The 21918-nt window shown below is 29.3% G+C and overlaps 1 protein-coding gene across 8 annotated transcripts in view; it reads right to left on the bottom strand.

Moving 5' to 3' along the window:
• The window catches only part of Oatp30B (Organic anion transporting polypeptide 30B), a 208906-nt gene that overhangs the window by 63343 nt on the left and 123645 nt on the right, over window positions 1-21918 (bottom strand). For all 8 annotated transcript variants that reach the window (XM_075379165.1, XM_075379174.1, XM_075379151.1 and 5 more), the window contains 6 exons: window positions 21099-21296; window positions 17145-17252; window positions 14663-14772; window positions 10720-10855; window positions 4545-4709; window positions 923-1121 (listed from right to left, as the gene is read on the bottom strand). In XM_075379165.1, the coding sequence (XP_075235280.1) occupies window positions 923-1121; window positions 4545-4709; window positions 10720-10855; window positions 14663-14772; window positions 17145-17252; window positions 21099-21296 (916 nt within the window). The remainder of the gene's footprint in view (window positions 1-922; window positions 1122-4544; window positions 4710-10719; window positions 10856-14662; window positions 14773-17144; window positions 17253-21098; window positions 21297-21918) is intronic.

The following is a 21918-nucleotide window of genomic DNA, read 5'->3' on the forward strand; positions in this document are numbered from 1 at the left end:
CATTTTGCTGAATGAACTACGAGCAGACTGGACATCTTAAAGGGAATTACCAGTATGAGGTAAAGAAAGCAACATTACAAATTGTAAAATAGGAAAACTAAAATAATAAAAGTGAATAAGGATAACAGCTCTCTCACACCATGCACCTCACGGTGATGATAATCACATGCCTTTGACCAATTTCAAAACTGGTCAGGCTGACATTTTTCACTTATAACAATTTTATAGATTTTTCTCTTGCACAAACATCTAACTTAAGCGGTGAACTAAAATCATTAAAAAAATTCCATTGAAACAAGCAAGGTTTATATCCTTATTCTTCATGGTCTACTAAATTGCAAGATTTATGATTATATAAAAGTAAATCTGCAACATAGGTATTTTAAAAAAATTATTTAGCAAAATAGTAATAATGATATAAGTTAACTATTTTCTTTGTTGTTTAGCTTTTATATTATTCATAGAAAAATAAAATTTTCAAACAAGAAAAGATTAAATAAGATTTTAGATACAGTAATCATTAAAAAAAAAGTTTACAGTCATATACCTTATGATCAACTATACTGAACCAACCTTCCAGTGTTAGTTGTTATAGTGAGAAAAATAAGTACAGAGCAACTCAACATGTCAGTAATGTGTCGATAAAATTGTCAGAAGAAACTTAATAATATTGTCAGAATAACTTAATTAATAATTATGGTTATCTTAATAATCTGAATTAATTCATGTTAATATGAAGAAATGTCACATGTTTTCTAAGGCAATCTACACTATACAACAGAAATTAATTATATAAGAAAGACTCTTCCAATGAACTCAATATAAATTACCAAGCACGTGTTTATACAAACTGAAAAGTGATGTACTGTCAAGCATACAGAGGTAGATGCATATCATGCACAAACAGCAACAGTTAACACACCTGTTAAAGTACGGAATGGTGGTACCAGCCATTTTAACATTATCACAGCCAAGCAGAAACAAGAGGCCATAACAAGAGAGACAGATAGTATTTGAGATGAGAACAAACTGCACTGCTCCTTTAGGTCTAAGCTCCAGCCTCTTCAACAGACAACCTCCCATAAATATTCCGATGCAAGCACCAGGGATTGCAATTGAACCTGTTAGAACATTTTGTTCAATTAGATAAAATAACTGTAAATAATTTTCTTAATAAAAATATACATAAATCAAAATGAAAATCAAATGTGAAAAGTATAACATTATTTTGTTAAATAAACTTATTACTTATAAAATTTTGTTAAAAGAACTTATCGCTTAAATAACATGACTTTTTATGCTGACATCTTTCCATATTTTTAACAAAAACTAACTAGTAAATTACTGTCAGTTACTGCATAATATCATCATGCAATAACAAAACACACTTCAATTATGTCAATTACCAGCATAGCCCGCATGCTTCTGCAATGTTAAAGTAACACTGAATTATGTGCTGAGGATGAAAGATGACACATGAAACAGCCATGTACATGCTACTCAGTGACTGGCAAGTGATCTATTACAAGTGTTTTTATAATATTTATATAATAGTTATTTTGTAAATGCATGTTTCTTTGATAAATAAATCCAAGTTTTGTTAAAAACAAAGTATTATATTCTAATTAAAAATCATTTTTATTTTTGACATGACAATGCATTTAAAAATTGAATGATGTGTGTGTAAAATATATATATATGTGTGTGTGTGTATGTATTCGTGCGTGTATTAATCTCTCTCTCTCTCTGTGTGTATATGTGTGTGTGTGTGTGATGGATGCCTGAGACTGTAACTCCAGAATGATAATGGAGTTAAATAAATAGTTATCAAAAGATCATCTCAATTAAGTCAGTGTCAATTGATGCAAAACAATTTCAAAATCAAAGCAGCTAATATTTTTTTCTGCATCAAAATTATTTTAAATTTATTAAATGAAGTAAGAACTTGAAAACAGGATTAATAATTGAAATGGATGTGAAAATCACTGAATATAGTAGATAATATTTATAAATATATAATTTAAAATAAATTGATCTGAATTGAATAAATTTCCTTCAGAAACAGATTTGGTACTTAAAAAAGCCAAAGCTGGTAGCTAATTACAGTCATAGCAGCTGATATATATGTGTTGGGTTGATAGAAGGTCAATGTTTGCCTTTGTGTACAGCGATTGACAGTTGAAGGCCTGGCCAAATTAGTTATCTTAAATCGTTTGAGTTCCTTGAGATGTCTCCAAGTCATCATTCTATTGTTGAGTTATTACAGCTGGCTATTGTTAAGCTACAATAACCTGATCTAGTGATTTAAAATTGTAGCAAGTTCCAGGTGTAATATTTGCATAGACAATGGGTCCAACTGATTACATGTACTGACTCAGCAGTGGTACACTGTATAAGTAAACTTCCAGAATTATGTACAAATCAATCAATAATGGCTAAAGGCTACAGCAGTTGATGCTACCAATAAAAATAAGTGTTATAAATAACCAGTTGTACAATACTAATAATATAACAAAAATTTATTAAAGAATAAAATAATAAAAGGCTGTTTTGAAAATATAATTGTAATGCCCTGAAAAAAAGCATTTCTAGATTAGAGAATCTCAACATAATAAATCATATGATTTTTTTTCTATCTCTGTATACAAATAAATCCTCTATTTAGTCTTTCAATAAACTTAGTTTAGTAATATGGGATAATTTGACAATATGGATTAAGTACTACACTATTTATTTTTCTTAGAAAGAGAATTAAATTATTAGCCATTAATTTGCTGACAATTAATAACCCTAAACTACAACTTTGTAAAAAATTAGTTATCAGAACTGGACTAACAGCCTTAAAAATATAATTACTGATTAAAAACTCAAAATTTCATTCATTTAACTTTTTGCTACTTAAACGTTGTCTTTAAAGTAAATAAATTTTTTATAAATTGTAGTTATAAAATTACAGATACTGTATTATCATCCAAATAATATCAGTTAGCAATAATTTAACAAATAATTTCTCAAAAAAACTATATAACATACAAAGTGTTCTACAAAGGATTCCTGTTAAACTTTATAAGCACATTTTTCTGATTAAAACAACGAAAAAAGTACACATATAAAAGATATTAAAAGAAATATAAAAATGCTAAGTTTATGAGTTATAGCTAGTCAATAATTCTCTCCTCTTTTTCCCTCAAAGGGAAAACAATCCAGTATTGCTGTAAACAAAATTTATAAGGCTAAATAAATAATTTTTAGATGTATTTTACATACAGAATCCAAATGTATTGAACCCAATACTGTGCAATGAATACTTTTTGAAAAATCCCTGTGAAATAATAACAAATAGTCAAAGAATGTGACTTATCTCTTTACAAAAAAAAAAACTGCCCAAAAATGAAAAAAAAATTCACGAATAGTATTATTTCTTAAATTAATTTCTTTACAAATTTGTAATAATAATTTTTTGTAAGTGATTTAGTTCTAATCATTAACTGATCAACTATATGAATGCAATTTCAGAGCAGCAAATTACAGGTGGAATTACATTTCAAGTTGTTCTTGAATTCCTATATATATATCTATATTATTATATAAAGAAGAAGAGGGTTTTTGTTTGTTCAGGATAAACAAAAAACCTACTCAATTGCAACCACATTTTTACCCATGTTTCTTGGCATAAATGAGAAGGTTTTTAGTTATATTTCATCTTGAAAAAAAATATATATATGCCAGTTGAACCACAAATTTTAAGGAACTGCAAACTGTGAGCCTCTATCACTACGTGAGCTGGATTTGAACTGAATGATTCAAATCAACCGAATGAATAATATTACAAAAATAATAGAATTAAATTTATGTTAAATAATAATATTAAGTAAATTTAAAAAAGTTCTGTGCAACAACAATAGTAACAACGTGTGTATAACAATAAATGGGCTTCCCATGGGGACTGCTTGTGAGACTAGAGTGGTGAGGCATGCAAGCACCTCGTTGAAGGCTAGACTAATACATTGATTATAAATACTAATACATTATTATTAAGGATAGATTAACTTTGCATAACTTGCAATTCATTTACAGTACATTCTCTTTTTTGGAGTTGGTAAATAGCAGAAGGCCACTATAGGTTATTAAGAACAGTTGTTAATTTCTAATCTTTTAATGGGATACATTAACAGGTTTGGTAATAACTTATATCTGGCAGAGAATTATGTTAGCCATCACATCACAATGACAGTAAAATACACAGCTGTTTCCATCCATGTTATTTCTATACAGTATGATAGAAAAATACTACTTTTCATTTTGTCTGAATTATGACTAGATATGTTTAAAATAAAGTTTTATTTCATCGCATCCTTTCAGTCAATAACATGATATTCGTTGTGTAAACCTTTTAATGATAAAGTAACATTAATGACTTGATTACAGTAAACTCACGTACATGTTTACTATGATATATAGATTGTTTTTTCACACATCATCAGTACACTAATTATGGCTCAAGAAAACCATTAAGTTTTAATAAAGATAACAAAAATTATTACCTGTAAATACGCTAGCTTGACTCTTTCCAAGACTAAACTGTGTCTCAAGGTACTTGGGTAGGAAGACTACAAAACCTGATACTATGACCAGCTCCATACAGGCACCAAGGCAAGTAACTACATACACAGGATTGCAAACTAACCTCCACATTGATCTCGGAATATCTAAAATAAAAGAAATCACAAAAACATTTGCATTTCACAGTTAAGATAGTAAACGTAAAACAACACAAATGGATTCAGTTTTACTATTTTTTTTTTTTATTTCAATGAATGGTCATAATGCATAAAATTTAGTTTTCAAAATCTCGGTCAGGTTTTTACTTTCAAAATTAAAAAAAAATCAATTCAGTTTCACTACTTTTTCTAATTTCAACAAAAGGTCGTACTGCGTAAAATTTAATTTTCAAAATTTCAATCAAGTTTTTAAAATCAATCAGGTTCCAAAAATGGTTTCAGATTTTCAATCAGATTTTTATTTTTTTTTACTTTCAAAGTTAACAATAATGTTATTATTTTTACCAAGCTTTACATTCAAAAACAATTTTTAAAATTGGAATATTCATACACTATGTATTTGCAAAACATCTGTTCAGGCACATGTACAGATTATACACACATGCACATGTAAAACAAAAATAAAAAGCTTTATAGAATCTTTATTAAATAGAATTTTTTTGTTAGCATACCTACAAAGTAGATTTTCCTCCTAGATACACTTTTCATGAATCATCATTAGAGTGAACATTTTTTCAGTCAAAGATAAAAGAAAAACAAGCAAATACCTAAGCATCTCCTGCTTTTAAAGTATGTAGATTTAAGCAAATACCTATAGTCCATCTCAGGAAATGGTGCAGAAGATATAAATATAAATTCAGCATGTATGAATAAAATCTCAGTAGTTAAGGCTAAACCATTCTGTCACTCCCATGTGCAAGTGCAATTATTGCTTTATGTGTATAATCTACATAAGCTATCACTTGTCTGACTCTGTGATATACTGATGATAAATAATTAAAAATTTTATTGAATCTTTCTTTGATGTTTAATAACGATAACATCTATAATGCTTTATAAAATTATTCAGTTCAATGAAAGAAATTATTTCAATCTGTTATTGTGTTATTCTATAAGGTACAATACAGTTTTTATTTCATTTTTATAACGGTTTTATTCTGTGCTATTTTCATTAATTTTAATTTACCCTGTGTTTTTGTGCAAATCAGGTTTTAATAATGAGTGGTTCTATTGTGAAACATAAATCGGGAAAACCCTTACGTAGCTTCAAAAAAATATAATCAGCAATATATATAGCCTTAAAATAAGATAACCCTGAAACTGCAGTCAAGAGACATTGTTTGGTAAGCAAGTTGTGCAACAGTCGTTAGTGAAAGAACAATTTTTAATATAATAAAGAAACACAAAATTGATGGTAAACATGTTAAACCTAAAAAGACTCAAAAGCATGTGAAAAAGATTGAAAAGTTGGACAATTTTACAAAAACTGCTATTAGAAAAAAATTCATTCATTTTATTTCAATAACAAGCTTCCTAACTTGAATAAAGCATTAAATCCAGTGAATACCAATTCTGAACTGCAGAATTCTTCAGAAGTACATTACATCATGTTTTAAAATGAATGAATTTTCACCTCATGTCCAGAAAAAATAATTCTTTATTGACTGAACGCGAACACATTATTTCATGGCGTAGGTAATATTTAAGAGAAATTAAGTGACTTCTTGAAGGGTATAAGACAATTTATAATTTAGATGAAACCTGGGTTAATGTGAGACATGTACAGGAAAAATTATGTGTGGATGAAGAAATATAGAATGCAAAAGATGCTTTTATGAAAGGTTTGTCAACTGGGGTGAAAATTCTTAACTGAAAAAGGTAAACAATTAATAGTAACATACATTGGAAGTGAATGTGGGTTTTTGAATGGTGGTTTATGGATACTCCAGATCTTCCCAATAGTATCATGATGAAATGAATATTGACAATTTTATGCAGTGGTTTAAAAATATTGTCAAAATTATTGCTGAAGGATCCACCATACTAATGGATAATATAGCATGCCATTTCCTGAAAACCAAAAAAATTCCAAACACTTCAACCCAAAAATTTGGAAATTACCAAATGATTAAAATCACATACACTGAAGATATGTTAAAAGTAGAACTTTTAAAAATAGTAAAATCAGTTAAAGAAAAATATACTCATTATCAAGTACATGAAACTGCAAAATCAAACTGTGTCATGTTGCGTCATCCTCCTTACCATTGCAATTTTAACCCAATAGAATTGATAAGGGCACAACTACTCTGGGAGTAATAACACAACAAATGTAAAGCATTTATTGATAGAAGATGTTACTAGAGTAGTGCAAGTGCTTGGAAAAATTGCATTCAACATGTAATTAAAGAGGAAAAAATCAAGAGAAACGATCAGACAGTTAGTGCAAAAATATTATTTAAGGTACAGTGATAAATTTGGGAAATGATGACATTAGTTCAATAGACAGTAGCTTATCAAGTACTGAAGAAATACACTGAGGTAACAAATATTTTTTCTCTTCCTTCTTAGAAATGTTATTTTTAAGGTAAATATATAATTTTTTCACAAATTTGTAATTTTTTTATAACAAGTTATCTTTATCTCATTTTTATGTTAAAAGTAACGAGAAGTGTTTTTCTCAGATGGATTGCGCTAAATTAAATTAAATTAGAATCATCATACTGTTATGTTTTGGTTTGCTGCACGCTTTCATGAAACAGATTATAAGCGTCTCTTGCTTTTAAAACATGTAGATTTAAACTATTCTGTCACAGTACACAATTTTTTGTTACCTTTAATTGCCAATCAAAACACTGTTTTCCCAAACAGAATATAAAAACAATTGTTATATGAAAAAAATATTAATACACTGAAGCTTATCAAGATAAATTCCCTGTAAATCAGGACTCTGTTAAAATGGAATTTATGTTCAATCAAAGGTATTTATTTACTAATGGATAAAACCAGTGTAAACTTGAACTTTACAAACACTGAAAAAGAATATAAAAAGTCTAAGAATTAACATCATTTATATAACAATGGCTCAGAAAAAAAACAAAGCAGAAGTAAATCACAATGCAATGCAACAATAACACACAATAAGTGTAATTGTGTGTTATTACACAATAATTGTTATACTTATTACACAATAAGTGTAATTTAACAATAATGAATGCAATCAAAAAATTAATTAAATGGTTAACCTATATTAAAAAACTGAGCTCTATCTAACACACTTTGATAACAGGATTAATTTACTAGTTGTAGAGCCCTAAGAATGATAACGGCTGAAGCGGTACACAGAAGTACTAAGTAATCATTCAAATACAAAAACTTCAAATGTTCTTCTAAGAATTAAAAGCATGTGTGATACTGTAACATCCTCTTCAACTCGACAACTATAGAACTTAAGGAATTGAAAAATTTCCACTATTTCTATTTTATTTTTTAAAATACTAAATAGGTTACACAAGAATATGTTTGCTTCAAAAATTTATGGTTTACAGTTTCTATATACTTTGTTTATTAACTGGTTGATGTAAATATCAGTAAAAATTTTTATATTTGCAATGATTTAATCAGAATTGAGTTTTTAGAACTCAAAAAGAGTATATAATGCTTAGAACATCATTTGTTGTGGTTCTTTCAAAAAGTATTACATGGTAACTACCACATCAATAGCATCCATAATTACTCTTTTAATATGTTCACAAAAAAACAAGAATAAAAAAGTTGGTCAACATTACTGTTTGTTAAATTCTTCTGTTCAAAGTCAATCGCCATGGGAAAAAAGGTGGAAAGAAAAAACCCAAGTTGTCCAAATGGATCTATCCTGCACAATTTGAAAATACAGATGGCTATGCTAGAATTACATACTCATAAGATGCAATGCGTTTATATTACTTTTTCTTTACCTCAAATCAAATCTACATTTAAACAGAAGACATCTCCTTCACTTACAAAGGTAAAATAGAACACAAGCAAGTTCCAACATTGGCTGTGTTCAGAAAATGGACTATGGTATGACTTGGGCAGTCAGAAATGAGGGTGCAGCAATGCACTGAGTTAAATTGATTAAAGAGAAAAGAAATAAGAGGTAAAAATCTATGTTGTAGCATATTTCATCATCAGCCTAAATATTTAATCACCATACCACATGTCCAGTGAGACATACTACAGTGAATTTCATATATCTGAATCACAGGATAATTAACTAAGCCACTTCATTGAACCTAAGAGAAATATATATATAATATATTTTATGTATTACCTTATAATGTATATATAAACATTCATTTATACAATAGAGCTCATGAAATTCTTCTACAACTGGGATATATTATTGTTTTATTGAATCATATTCGAGAAGTCAAGCAAACAAAAATGTGAGTCTGACTATTAGTTTAGCTATATTTTTAATTTGGCAACAATACACATGCAATACTGAAAGTTTTTAATTGGGGATAATCAAAAAATTAAAAGCTTTATACACAGATGACAAGAAAAGATAATAATCCAAGTCAGAGATGATGATGAAGAAAAACATTATGTTACACGCAAAAAAAATTAATCTTCTTGATTCATAAAATATAACAAAAAGGGCAAGGAATAAGTCGGTACCATCTAATATTAAAAACTGTTTTATGAAAACCGGAATACACAACAGAAACAGAGGATGCTGAAAAAATTAAACTTTGAGAGTTGAGGAAAATAAAATAATTTTATCTAATATTAATGGATAATGAACTAACTGATGAATTAACTGTAGCTTCTCCACAGACAGACATTATTCTGAAAATTTAAATAAGGAATTCAAAATAATGAAGAAGAAGGCACTGAACCAGGAATTTCAATGGTTGCACAGACCTCAAAGGGAGTGAAAATACATTAATTTGCTTTACATTGCAATTTATACAGAATTTGCAAAAAGTTCAATCAGCCTTAACAATAGAATGTGATGCTTATGATTGATTACCTTCAAAATAATCTTGGTTAGAAAATATATGACGTATGTTCAAGCAAAATTAAGTAAATTAAAACTTTCACCAAAACTTTAAGATATTAAAGATTAACAATAATTAAAATTAATTTCAAAAATTACTACCTAAGATTCCTGAGGATAATGAAACAGGAGAACTAAATTAAAATTAGAGTTCGTGATGTCAAATATAAATCACAAATAAGGTATGTAATATTACAATCTCTTTTAGATTAGGTACACAAAATTATATTAATATTTTTTTATAAATAAACCCAAATTACATTTAAAATTAAGTTGCCTACTAGTAATTCTTTTCAAGTATAATATAAATGATATAAGACACGTAATATAAATAATATAATTTTGATATAATACTTCATATTCCAATTTTTAGTTTTTTAAAATGTACTAAAAAATTTATTATCATCATTATTACGTATTCTATCACTGTATTAAAATAATACATATAATTTTAATTTTTAATTGTTGAAAAAAAAAATGGTTACAGGCCAATCAGATCAAAATTCTTATAACAAACTTAATATGAATAAAATCAAGGCATTCACCCTAGTTTTTTACGTACAGATGCACAGATAATAAAACTGTCAATAACTAAACAGCTGATGAGTTTTGTATTCCAGTTTATCAATAAACTTTCTATTAATTTTGGAAATTCAAAACAGGAAGGCATTTAACCCAATGAATCAAATTTAATGAGATATAACTAAAATAATCAGATGTATTTTTTAGATTAAAATGTGAGATTCAAATTTTGTTTTCAATTGTGGGATATTCCCATAAAAGTTTTTAAATTTCAGTTTATTTTGTTTACAACTAAATAACAAAATCAAGAGAGTGCTATTAAATTAATACTTGTACAGAAACTTAACTGAATTGCAACAAACTATTTTCTTACATTTTATAACTGTAGGAAATTAAAAATTAGTCCTTACACTGATATGCTATGAAATGTTAACACATTATTGCAAATAGTTTTCAGTCACTTAAAGTTACTAACAAAATTCATCTAGTTTGTGGGTTAATGCTTCAAAGTAAGATAAACAGTCATGCACCATATGCAACACATACAGAATTATGAAAGTTTTATCTTAAAATGGACTGCCAAAAACTCACCTTTGACATCTTTTCCATACCCAGTGTCTTGCTGCTCACTTTTTTGTACTGGTTGGTTAGAAGTGCTTTCAGGAAGTCTGTTAGGCATATTTAAATGAGATGATTTTTCCATCAGTCTAATTTTTTCCTTCTCACGCTGAAACAAAAATTATTTTGTTTAAAATAGAATAATGTAACTACTTTTTACCATTAAAAACCAAAACTTTACTACTGAAAACCAAAAATCTCAGATTAATTTTTAGCTATTTATGAGTGAAATTCTTTTGCAGTTTTCCTTTATGAGGGAGCTGTGAAAAGTTCCAAGCATTAGTACACTTAACTTCTAGATGGTGTCACATGACTCCATTTTTCATTAGTTTACTATAAGAGTTTAAGTCACTGCACCACTGAATATAGTAATTACAATCCATCAAATTGAAGAATTAGGCATTTTTTGGAAAATGTAAAAACTGGAAATTCTTTTGATTCAATACTTGATCTGAGTAAATACTGATGTGATTAAATACTTTTTCTGAAGGGTTTAAGTGTAAAGGAAATTGAAGAACTTGATAAGACACTGGGAGACCTTCTCCATCGAATACAATGGTTAAACACTGGGTTGCTGAGTTTAAAATGGGTCAAACAAGCACTAGTGATAAACCACACTTGAACGCCCTTCTAAAGTGACTACGCCAGAAATGACAGAAAAAGTGCATAAAATCATTTCAACAGATCAACAAGGGACAGTGAACGAGTTAGCAGAGTCTGTAGGCACATCAACAGAACGCCTGTGCAATATTTTGCACAAACATTTGGACATGAACAAGCTGTGCATTAGACGGGTGCCGCATTTTCTCACGCCTGACCAAAAACAATGCCAAAAAACATGTCAAGTGATTGTCTCAAGCTGTTTTGGCGCAATACAGAGGAATTTATATGTCAATTTGTGAAAAATGATAAGACATGGGTTTATCACTACACTGCAGAGACAAAACAGCAGTCAAAACAATGGGTTGAAAAAGGTTAATCTGCTTCAAAAAGAAGCAAAAATGATTTTACCCTTTAAAGTTATAGCAATGGTTTTTTGGGATGCATGTGAAATAATTTTCACTGATTATCTTAAAACGGGTGAAACAATAAATGATGAACATTATGCAATTCTATTGCAGCATCTCTGCGATTAAATTAAGGAAAAACGACCACCACATTTGGCAAAAAAGTGCTTTTCCATCATCAAGGCAATGCTACAGCTCACACTTCAGTCACTGCAATTAAAAAAAAATTAATTACAGTTCAAATTGCTCCAACACCCTTCATACTTACCTGATCTGACTCTCAGTGACTATCACTTGTTTCCTAACCTAAAAAAATGGCTAGAAGGGAAGAGATTTTTGACCAATAATGAAATTATTGCCGCTGTAGATGGTTATTTTAAGAAATTGGATAAATCAACTTACTAAACTAGCATAAGTGGACTTGTGAAATTCTGAGCTAAGTATATAGACCACAATGGTAATTATATAGAAAAATACATTAAAATGTACACAGAAAAATGTTGTTTTCTTATTCAGGCCTGAAACCTTTCACCCTACCATTGTACAAATATATTTGTTTCATTTTTATTTGTGAATAAGTTGTATTCATTGTGACTACTTTGCCAAGTTCAATTACAATGGTGCCTCAGAAATGATTGTCTTGAAAGGCTGGACAAGAAAAACCAGTGAACAGTCCAAGCCATTGCCTTGCAATGAAGCAATATAATCTCTCCAATAGAATACTAATTTGGTCATTTGCCCATTGAATTAAAAGCCAAATAAAAACACAATCCAATATAAATAACATTATTTTAAACTTTTTCAGGAAATAAGTTTGAATTAATTTGTCATTAAAAATGAAATTATTTAAAAGTGTTAAATAATTAAAATGTAGAACAAAAGAATTATAGTTTACCTTTTAGAAGATACTAATGCATAAATGGTCTTTAGATATTATGTTGAGTTAGGTTCATTTACATAGCCTAATTTTGTTTACTTTTTATTTCATTTCTTAAAACTTCTTTTTAATATGTATTTGACTCAATAAAACTAGCAGTTTTTGCTAACATTTGGAATTTTAAAACTACATGATTTACAACAGTATTTTTTTAAAAATAATTATTGGCATGCTAAATGTAATTGTGTTAGACATATGACACAATTATTATGCCAATAAGGCTCTTTTTTATTTAAAAAAATATATACTGCAGCTTCTTCAACAATTTATTAAATCGGGGTTGTGTATCTGGTTTTTAAAAGATTTGCTGAAATATATTCCAATAAATAATACATAAGAATTATAATTATAAACACACACAAACACACACACACACATCCACATATTATACAAGTGTACCAAAAGTCCTGCACTGTAGGGATTTTACTAATTTTACTCTGTTTTCTAGTTGCAGGACTGAAAGATGTTGATTACTGAAGAGCAAGGACAGAGATTATTCTCCTTTGTGGAAGAGAAGGATTCTCTCTAGACAAGCTGCAGATGAATTTAATATAAGAATCCACAATGAGAACCAGTGTCGCACACAAGGATTGGCAGACTGCTAGCAGAGTTTAAAGCTACAGGTAATCTTGCTGATGCTAAAAGATCTGGATGTCCGAGCACTTCAGAAGAGGTAGTGGAAGGGGTTTTGGTGAAGGTATCAGCAAGTCTAAAAAAATTAATTCGCCAAACAAGCTTGGAAGTGGATGTTTTTTGGTCAACAGTATGGAGGATCTTGCAAAAGTACCATCCATACAAGTTACAAGTGTTATACCACCACTTGTCAGGAAACGATCCCGATGACCGTATGGAAATGTGCAATTGGTTTTTGACCCAGTTGGAGGAGGACCCAGAATTTTTGGCTAAATTTATGTTCTCTGATGAAGCCAACTTTTATGTAAATGGTGAGGTGAACCGGCATAACTTATGGTATTGGTCCGACAGTAACCGTAACCCTCACTACTTTATTGACAGTAAGGAGCAATGAGCTGATTGCATCATGGTTTGGTTAGTTTGTGGAAAGACCGGATCATTGGCCCTTACCTTCTTTGACAGAACAGTTGACAGCGAAACTTACTTGGCAATGTTAGGAAATGAATAACTACCTGATTTGTATTTGCTGAGTTCTGGAAAACCAGAATGGTTCATTCAGGATGATGCACTATGGTACACCAGTTCAAGACTGACTAGATGAACACTTCCCTCAGTGGATCGGTTGTAGGGGATGAGTGGAACGGGGTCCACGATCCCCGGATTTAAGCCTAATAGATAATATCATGTGGGGTCATGTAAAATCCCAAGTCTACATAGTAAAGATCAGAGACAAAAACCACCTGTGAAAGCGCATCCTAACTGTGTATCAATCTGTAACGCCTGACTTGACGACCAACATTCTGTGGATCATGGGAGACCATTTCCAATTATGTTTTAACTTATACGAAAACCATATTGAACAGATACTGTAAATATATTATATATATTCCTATGGTGTGGGACTTTTGGCACACCTTGTTTATATACACACAAATAATATAATCTATAAACAATATTATTAGAGCTAAATTGATCAGTTTGAATGACAGAAATCTGACAGCATAATCATATTAACTTTCACTCTCCTTAGTTTATACGGATCTCTTATCTCAGATTTCTCAGGTACAAAACATGGGATTTCTTACTTACATGGTTATATTCAAACTGATTATTAAAGAATATTATATCTTTTAATTTAAGTGGTACAAATTTTATCTTCATACAACTGATTATTCATTAAGCACCTCACACAACTTTACCAACATATCCCACTCTTACTTGAGACCATGAATCTATATTCAGTAATGCCATAAATCAGAAAACTAATGGTCACTTGTTAGAAATAATATCGACTCAGTAAAGCATTAAGTCTAAAGCGGTTACTCAAAAACCTACTTACAGTGAGAACTTTTGGAAACGAGAAAAAAGGTATTGCAACAATTATTAACAGGAGACCACAAATCAGAAAACCTCCCCACCACATGCCAACCCACTGTCTGTCTCCAGGTCCTGCAACATACAATTTACAGTTTTAAAACTTCATATATATATATATATATATATATATTAGCAACAGTTCTTCAATATTTACAACACCCTAACAGCAACAGAGTTAATTTCTTCTCAAATAAAAACCATCATGAATATTGTATGGTAAAAATATTATGGCCCATAATATTATTTATTAACGTTAGAGTACTAAATGGACAATATATAATAAAAAAAGTGATAAAAAGATATAATGGTGTAGTGGTATTATGGTACACATAATAAGAAAGTCAACTGTTCTTACTAGTCTGTTTCCATTCCACCCACTGGTCATTTAAGCGCCATTCATTATTTTTATATATTTATAATAAAATTATTATTTTTTAATTTAAACTATATTGTAACAGTTAATAAAATTATGGTTTTATCTTGATGCTTAAACGAATGTGTTAATAAAGAACTGTGAACTTTCTTTAACAGAACCACACATAGTTCCAGATAATTATGGTATTTTTGAAGGTGATGATTTACAGTGCATGACTGCATGAACAAAGATAAATGTTGCCAATAACTGCTTTTGTAATATTTAAGATTGTTAAGGCTTATAAAAGAATAAATGAAATATAAGTACTGTATTCTTATTTACTAATGCAAAATCAACAAAAATAAAATAAATTAATTACCAATAAAATTTTTATTAAAAAAATAGTAAATAGTGTACTATTTACTACTTTACAGTGTAAAACTCACTGTAGTAAAGTAAAAAAAAAAATCTGTAGTTTTCTTACTGTTAAGACTTGTTTATGTTATTAAATACAATTTTAAACAATAATGATAATAATAATAATAATAATGTAAATTCAGGATCTTTCTGTATATGTCATGAAAATAAAACTCACGAAATGAAATGCAGTTATTGTTAATGATGCAATAGTAATACTAAACTAAATAATTCTACTAAATACTACTAAACATATATATTTTTTTAAATTAAATGTATTCTTGATGTCTTATTTTCCATTTTTTTCTTTTCTTTTTTATGAAAGTGGATTAATCCTAAGAAAGTGATTTGAATATTCAAATCATTCAAACAAATTGAAAGCATTAAAATTTCTTGATTGGGTGAATGGTAAATATTACCAACATTACAATACAATGGTGCTAATGTTGTCGACTGCTACTGATGAGCAAACAGAATGAATTACTATGGCAACAAATAAATTTTAATAAGTGGGTAGAAGAAATAATCAATACAAAAAAAATCAGATATTATAGGTAGTGGATAACATGAATAAAATATCCAATAAGACCATCAAGATGGAAAGAAAAGTGGCTATGATGATGCTTAACATGTGTTAAAGTAGCCATGATGATGCCATGCTGGTCAACACACACATCTGTAAAAATGTAAAAAATAAATATGAAGAAAGCATTGCATAAAATAGTGTAAGATAGAAAAAGTATGAATCTGTGGTGTGCAGGGAGAATGTGCCGAACGATGCTGTAAGCATCTTACCAAAAAGCCAATTGATTAATAGGTTCTATACATGTAGTACATATCGAGACACAATAACAAAATAAAAACTGCCACTCCTGATTTTGAAAAAAACAATATTTTTTTCTTAACAAAATATTTCATGCCAACCACCGTTTCTTGAAAGATTCTTGTTTGGTGTTTTTACAAGACTTTTAGCTTTTTCTCTTACTGCTAATTGGAGTACTTCTTGCATGAGCACCCTCAGACAAAGCTAAAGTTAAATCGTTAATTTCTGTGAATGGCTAAAAAATTTTCCTTCTTTGTAGTTTTATTGCTATTTTTGCTTTATTTGTTCTTTTTTTTTTTTTTTATTTTTATCTGAGTTTTATTGCATTTATATGTTTCTGCTAATTTTCTTTGTAATTGACCAAAAGTAGCATCTTCAATAACATTTAACTTCTTTTTTATATCCAAAGTTTTTATTTTATTTTTTGCATAATCTTAAAAGAGATCGATACAGTAAAAACAACTCAAACACATGTAAACTGAACTGACAAAAACAGGTAAGAAACAAACGTAACCATTTACAAAATGAACGCTCCTTGACTTAAACTGTTTGGAAGCAGACACTAAAAAAAGTATACTAAATTTGGCACATAAAAGTCTTTGTACTGTAAATTAGTCCATGTATACTTTTACATATTATATTATACTAAATATTTTGTAGTTTATGAAAAACTGATTTCTTACTTGAAGTTTATTTTTATCTGGATTAAATAATTACACAGAGACACCAAAATATTGTTAAGATGAAAAAAGTCTTTGCAGTTTTATCGTAAGAGATAAATTAGAACTACAAATTAGGCAATCAGAAATAATAATAACAACAATAACAATAATCTTTAAGTAACAATACCTATTTCAATGACATGTGCTGTCATTGCATCCATATGAAATGACAGAAGATATGCACCAAGAAGAAAACCAAGAACTGGGCCAAATGCTGCCATACTGTACATACAACCTAGAACAAAAATGAATGTTAACAAAAACATTTTTTTTAAACTTAAAACAACTTAATTGATTTTTTAAATTACTAAAATAACCATAACCATAACCACAAATAAAATAACCATAGCCATAAACCTTATTTTTACTCTTTGTTGTTTTTTTTCTAAGTGTTAATTATTTACATTCTCAGCTTCCATATTGCTGCTGCAGACAACAAAAGGCTATGGATATCAAACTCAGAAAATTTCTTACTACTGGAGAATAACACAAATCTTTTTAACATCCTCCTATGCCCCTCATTTTTAAAAAAATGGATATAGAATTAATGTTTTTTTTTTTAGTTTTTCGTGGTTATGGTCAACATTAATAAAACAATTTTAGGGTAACTTGCATAAAGTGGATGCTACTCTGTTTTTTCTTTATAAAATATTTATGAGTATATAAATAATTTTTCACCAAATTTCTTTTAATATATTAATTTTAATTAAAATAGTTAAAATAAGACAGAAATATTCCAGTTACTATTGTATAGTACTAATATCTGTTTAAATACTATCTGCTATATCTGGTTTTTAACTTATCATCTGATATTGATAAAGTAATTGAACAAAGCAACTGACATATTCATTAATACTATTTATAGTGTTTTTCTTATGCAGCAACAATGTATACATGAAAATTTTGGGTTTGCTTCAAACTTAAAAGGACCCTGTCCACTTTCTCCAAAACAAAAAAATTCTTCCATTAATGTCTGTTGAAATAGTCATTTAATGTCACTATATTATGCAGATACATTTTTTTATGGGATTACATTAAGTGCACAAGCCATTCAAAAGTTGATGTCTATGTCAGTAACTGGTTGCATGATTAGCAAGTACATCATGTGTGGCTTGTTTACTTCATTTACAATTTGCCACAAAGTTCTTATTTTTTGAATGGTACTACCATAATTTCAATCTGGCAGCATATACTGCCACAGACTGGAGCAATTATTTAAAATAAAGATGTACTGATAACATTCAAAATGTTGAGTAAAAATATTTTCCCTAGTAGGAGAAAGATAGACTAAGAAATTGTAAAATAGAAGAAATTGAGCGCTTTTCCAAATACAAAACCATGCTGACTGCATTTATCTTCAATAGTGATGGATTGGAAAGTGTATGACATGTGATAAAGCACAACGTTTTAGTGAAAATACTGAATCATTTGTTTGTGACTATTGTAAGAAATTAAGAACCATGTTGAAAGTTTTCTCATTCTCTCAATGAAGAATGCTAGCAGTCTTTTCTACATCCACAAACTCACTGAGTCTTACAGTTCATTATTCTTGATGAAATGAATGCCCTTAATATCTCTCTTTAATTGCGGAAAGAAATGAAAATTTCAGGATTCCAAATCTGGTGAGTACAGAGGATATGGTGTCCTTATTGTTTTTTCAATATGCCTTTTTGGGTGGCATTGGACTGTTGTATGATGCAATGATCATTTTGAATTGATTCATCCACCTCTTTTTGGTGCTTCTCATCAGCCATAGAGACTGGTTAGCCAATGCAAGGTTCATTCTCAATATTCACTTTACTAGCAAAATTTCACTGACCACCTACTCAAAGTACTTTAATCAAAGTCTTATTACCATAAACAGCTTTTAGACAAAAACAAATATCACTAGCATTTACTTTTTCCACTGTGTAAAATTCCATCACTGCACATCGCTTTAGTCACACTGGTATACCAATGCGTATTGACTCTGTAACAATGACGACTGACAGAAAAGAGGGAACAGCTCAACAAATTTCAGAATGTCAGTAGTAAGTGAATGAAACTATAAGAAGGCAGCACCTACCACACTGTGTGACAATTTGTTCTCCCTTTATATTCCTGTGTGCATTATGTTTCAGTCACCCTTTGAACCAGTTAAAGATAATTATTGGCTTCTATTCACCTAGAATTTTATTTAATTACACAGCCTAAATAATAATAATAACTTCTCTGTAACTACAATGTCTCTGTCCATCAAAAGGAATGATAAGCTGTAAAATATAAAACATTAACTATTTTTAAAAGTGTGTAACCTCAAAGGTTATTATTATTATTACCCATTTTCCAAGAACAAAAGTGCTGTTGAACAGATTAAGGAAAATCAATATTTAATTAAAAAAGTAACATAAATAGAATTAAAACAAACAATAGATAACTTTCAAAGCACCATAAAATAAAGGAATCTAGACATTATGGAGTTATAACGAAAGTTTGTGAAAAGAGAAACAAAATAACATGATTGGAAATGACTGTAATATTTTGCAGAGCACACTGAAAAAACATGTACTTTTTTCATTGCAATCATCAAAAGACAAAGATAGAATAAGAAGAAACAATTAGAGTTATAAAAAAAATAGGGTGTACGTTCAACAAAATTGAGGTGGGAGTGTAAAAAGCATCTTTCTTAAAAATAATAACAAATAAATAGATATGTAAAGGCTTGATAAGTGGGCAATGGAATATATTGATGGATAGACTAGGGTGCTTCAGAATTGAGTGGCAATTTAAAATTGTACAATACGTAATTTATTGTTAAATTTAGATATTAATTCTTTCGTAATTAGAAAGTCATAAATAGAAAAGCATTTTATGTGACTACTATGTCTTAAAAATAACAGTAGTAAGAAGAACTCCATAGATCAGCAAACAAATCACTGAATATTGCTGTGAGCAATAGCATTGAGCAAAAGCCCATAGTTTTTCTCAGCATTTCTAATGGAATCTGTTGAATTACATTTTGATTATTTAATTTTTCAATGCTGTGAAGTCAATTTTCATAGACTTTATGCAATATCCCCATAAGAAGTAATCACATGATGATAAACACTAGTATGCATTAAGACCACATTACATCAATATAACAAGAAACGATGTGCTGTAAACAATCATAAAACACTCTGGATTAAGAGTCAACATATCAGATGTCACACTATCTTGTTGAAAGCATAATGAGAAAAGATATATCTGTATGGTATTGACTTCAGCATAATGTTCAGATGCAGTATCGTTACTGCTCTTCTTCATTGTTGTTTTGAAAAAATTACAATTAAAAAATCCCAAATAAACTCATCCACACTTAACTGTTAACTTTTCACTATGGGAAGGAGATTGATGTAGTAACTGAAAATTTTCCATAGCCCAATATTTGAAATTTTGTTTATTGAAATGCCCAGTTTAATAAAAACAAGCCTCATCTGATGCTACTAAACTGGATAAAAAATAGTAACTGTCCATCAATTATTTCTACAATCTTTGTACAAAATTTCATTCACTGATGTAAATTTTGAAACAGTAATTCTTGAAACTTCTCAATTTTAAATGAATGAAAATGCAAAATTCATAAGCAACATCTTCTAACAGGCAGCATTCCTATCTAGCAGGCATAGCGCTACAAAATGTCTTCTAGCAAAATGTTATGGATTCTGCCCTCACTCTCTCCACATTTTCTGGGGATGCTATGTGTTCATTGTTGGCCATAATTCTTCTTCGGCAATGCAAAAGCCGTCCTGCCCAATTTAAAATCATTTGGCATGTTGGGACTTCAATTCTTCTTATGTTAAAAAGATGCCTAAATTTACATTGCATTACAGTAGCTGAATCACAATTTTTAAAAAAACAACAGCAAATGCATGATCCTTGCTTGAGCAAAACTCAATGATGACTGAACGCTTTGGATTGCTGTCCAAATCAATGATGCAAGCACTGCGCTAACTATCAGCATACATTTTTGGCATCAAAAATAGTTATCTCCTGTAGTTTAGGTTTTTATTCTTACAATTTATCAGTTTAGTTATGAAAATTAGTATTTAACAAAAATTACCTATATATAAAGAGGAATTTTCAGCTTTGACATGATCGTCAATGTAAGTTGTGCCTAGAGTGAATAAAGGTGATCCTCCACAACCTAGTAGAAGTTGCGCAAGAAGAAACAACATGACTGGCCCAGTAGTTGATGGTGTTCCTTCAATGCAATTTTCCCTAAGATTATTGTGTGGAGCCAAAGGAGGTGATGATAGGCCTAAAAATTAACAATTATAATATCAATAACTGTTAATATACCAACACACATTTAATCTGAATGCAAAACTATTATAGTAACACAAACATCAAATAAGTAAAGATATATCTTAGAATTAAAAGAACAGTGTACCACTGTTCTTAAACTTTTTCCTATTCTAATAATGATAACTTACAAAATATAACATAAATGATAAATACAAAAAATTCATAGCTACTTTTTAAAAATGCTTAGGGAAGCACCGGCTTTTTTCTACCAGTTATATTTCTGCCATTATGTTAATATTGCTACATAATAATGTAAAGCTTTACAGGAGAAATGAAAAAAAAATTAAGTGCAATAAGAGAGAAATTACAGTTTGCAATGAAGTGTTAGAAAAAATATACTGAGATAAAAAATATAATTAGCAGATATAATAGGCAGGTCAAATAAAAAACACTGTTCTACCAATATGAACCCTGTCACTGCCAACACAGATTTTTCTTAGTCACCAATACACACCATAAGATTGAAAATTCTTAGGCTGACAGGCTTATGTTGCCAGGAGAATAATTAATTCATACACTGCCACAAAAATGTTGATACAAAATAAAAGTTATTTCCAATGTGCCACAGGCAGACA

Source organism: Lycorma delicatula, chromosome 1 (assembly GCF_047948215.1).
Source record: "Lycorma delicatula isolate Av1 chromosome 1, ASM4794821v1, whole genome shotgun sequence".
Lineage (NCBI taxonomy): Eukaryota > Metazoa > Arthropoda > Insecta > Hemiptera > Fulgoridae > Lycorma > Lycorma delicatula.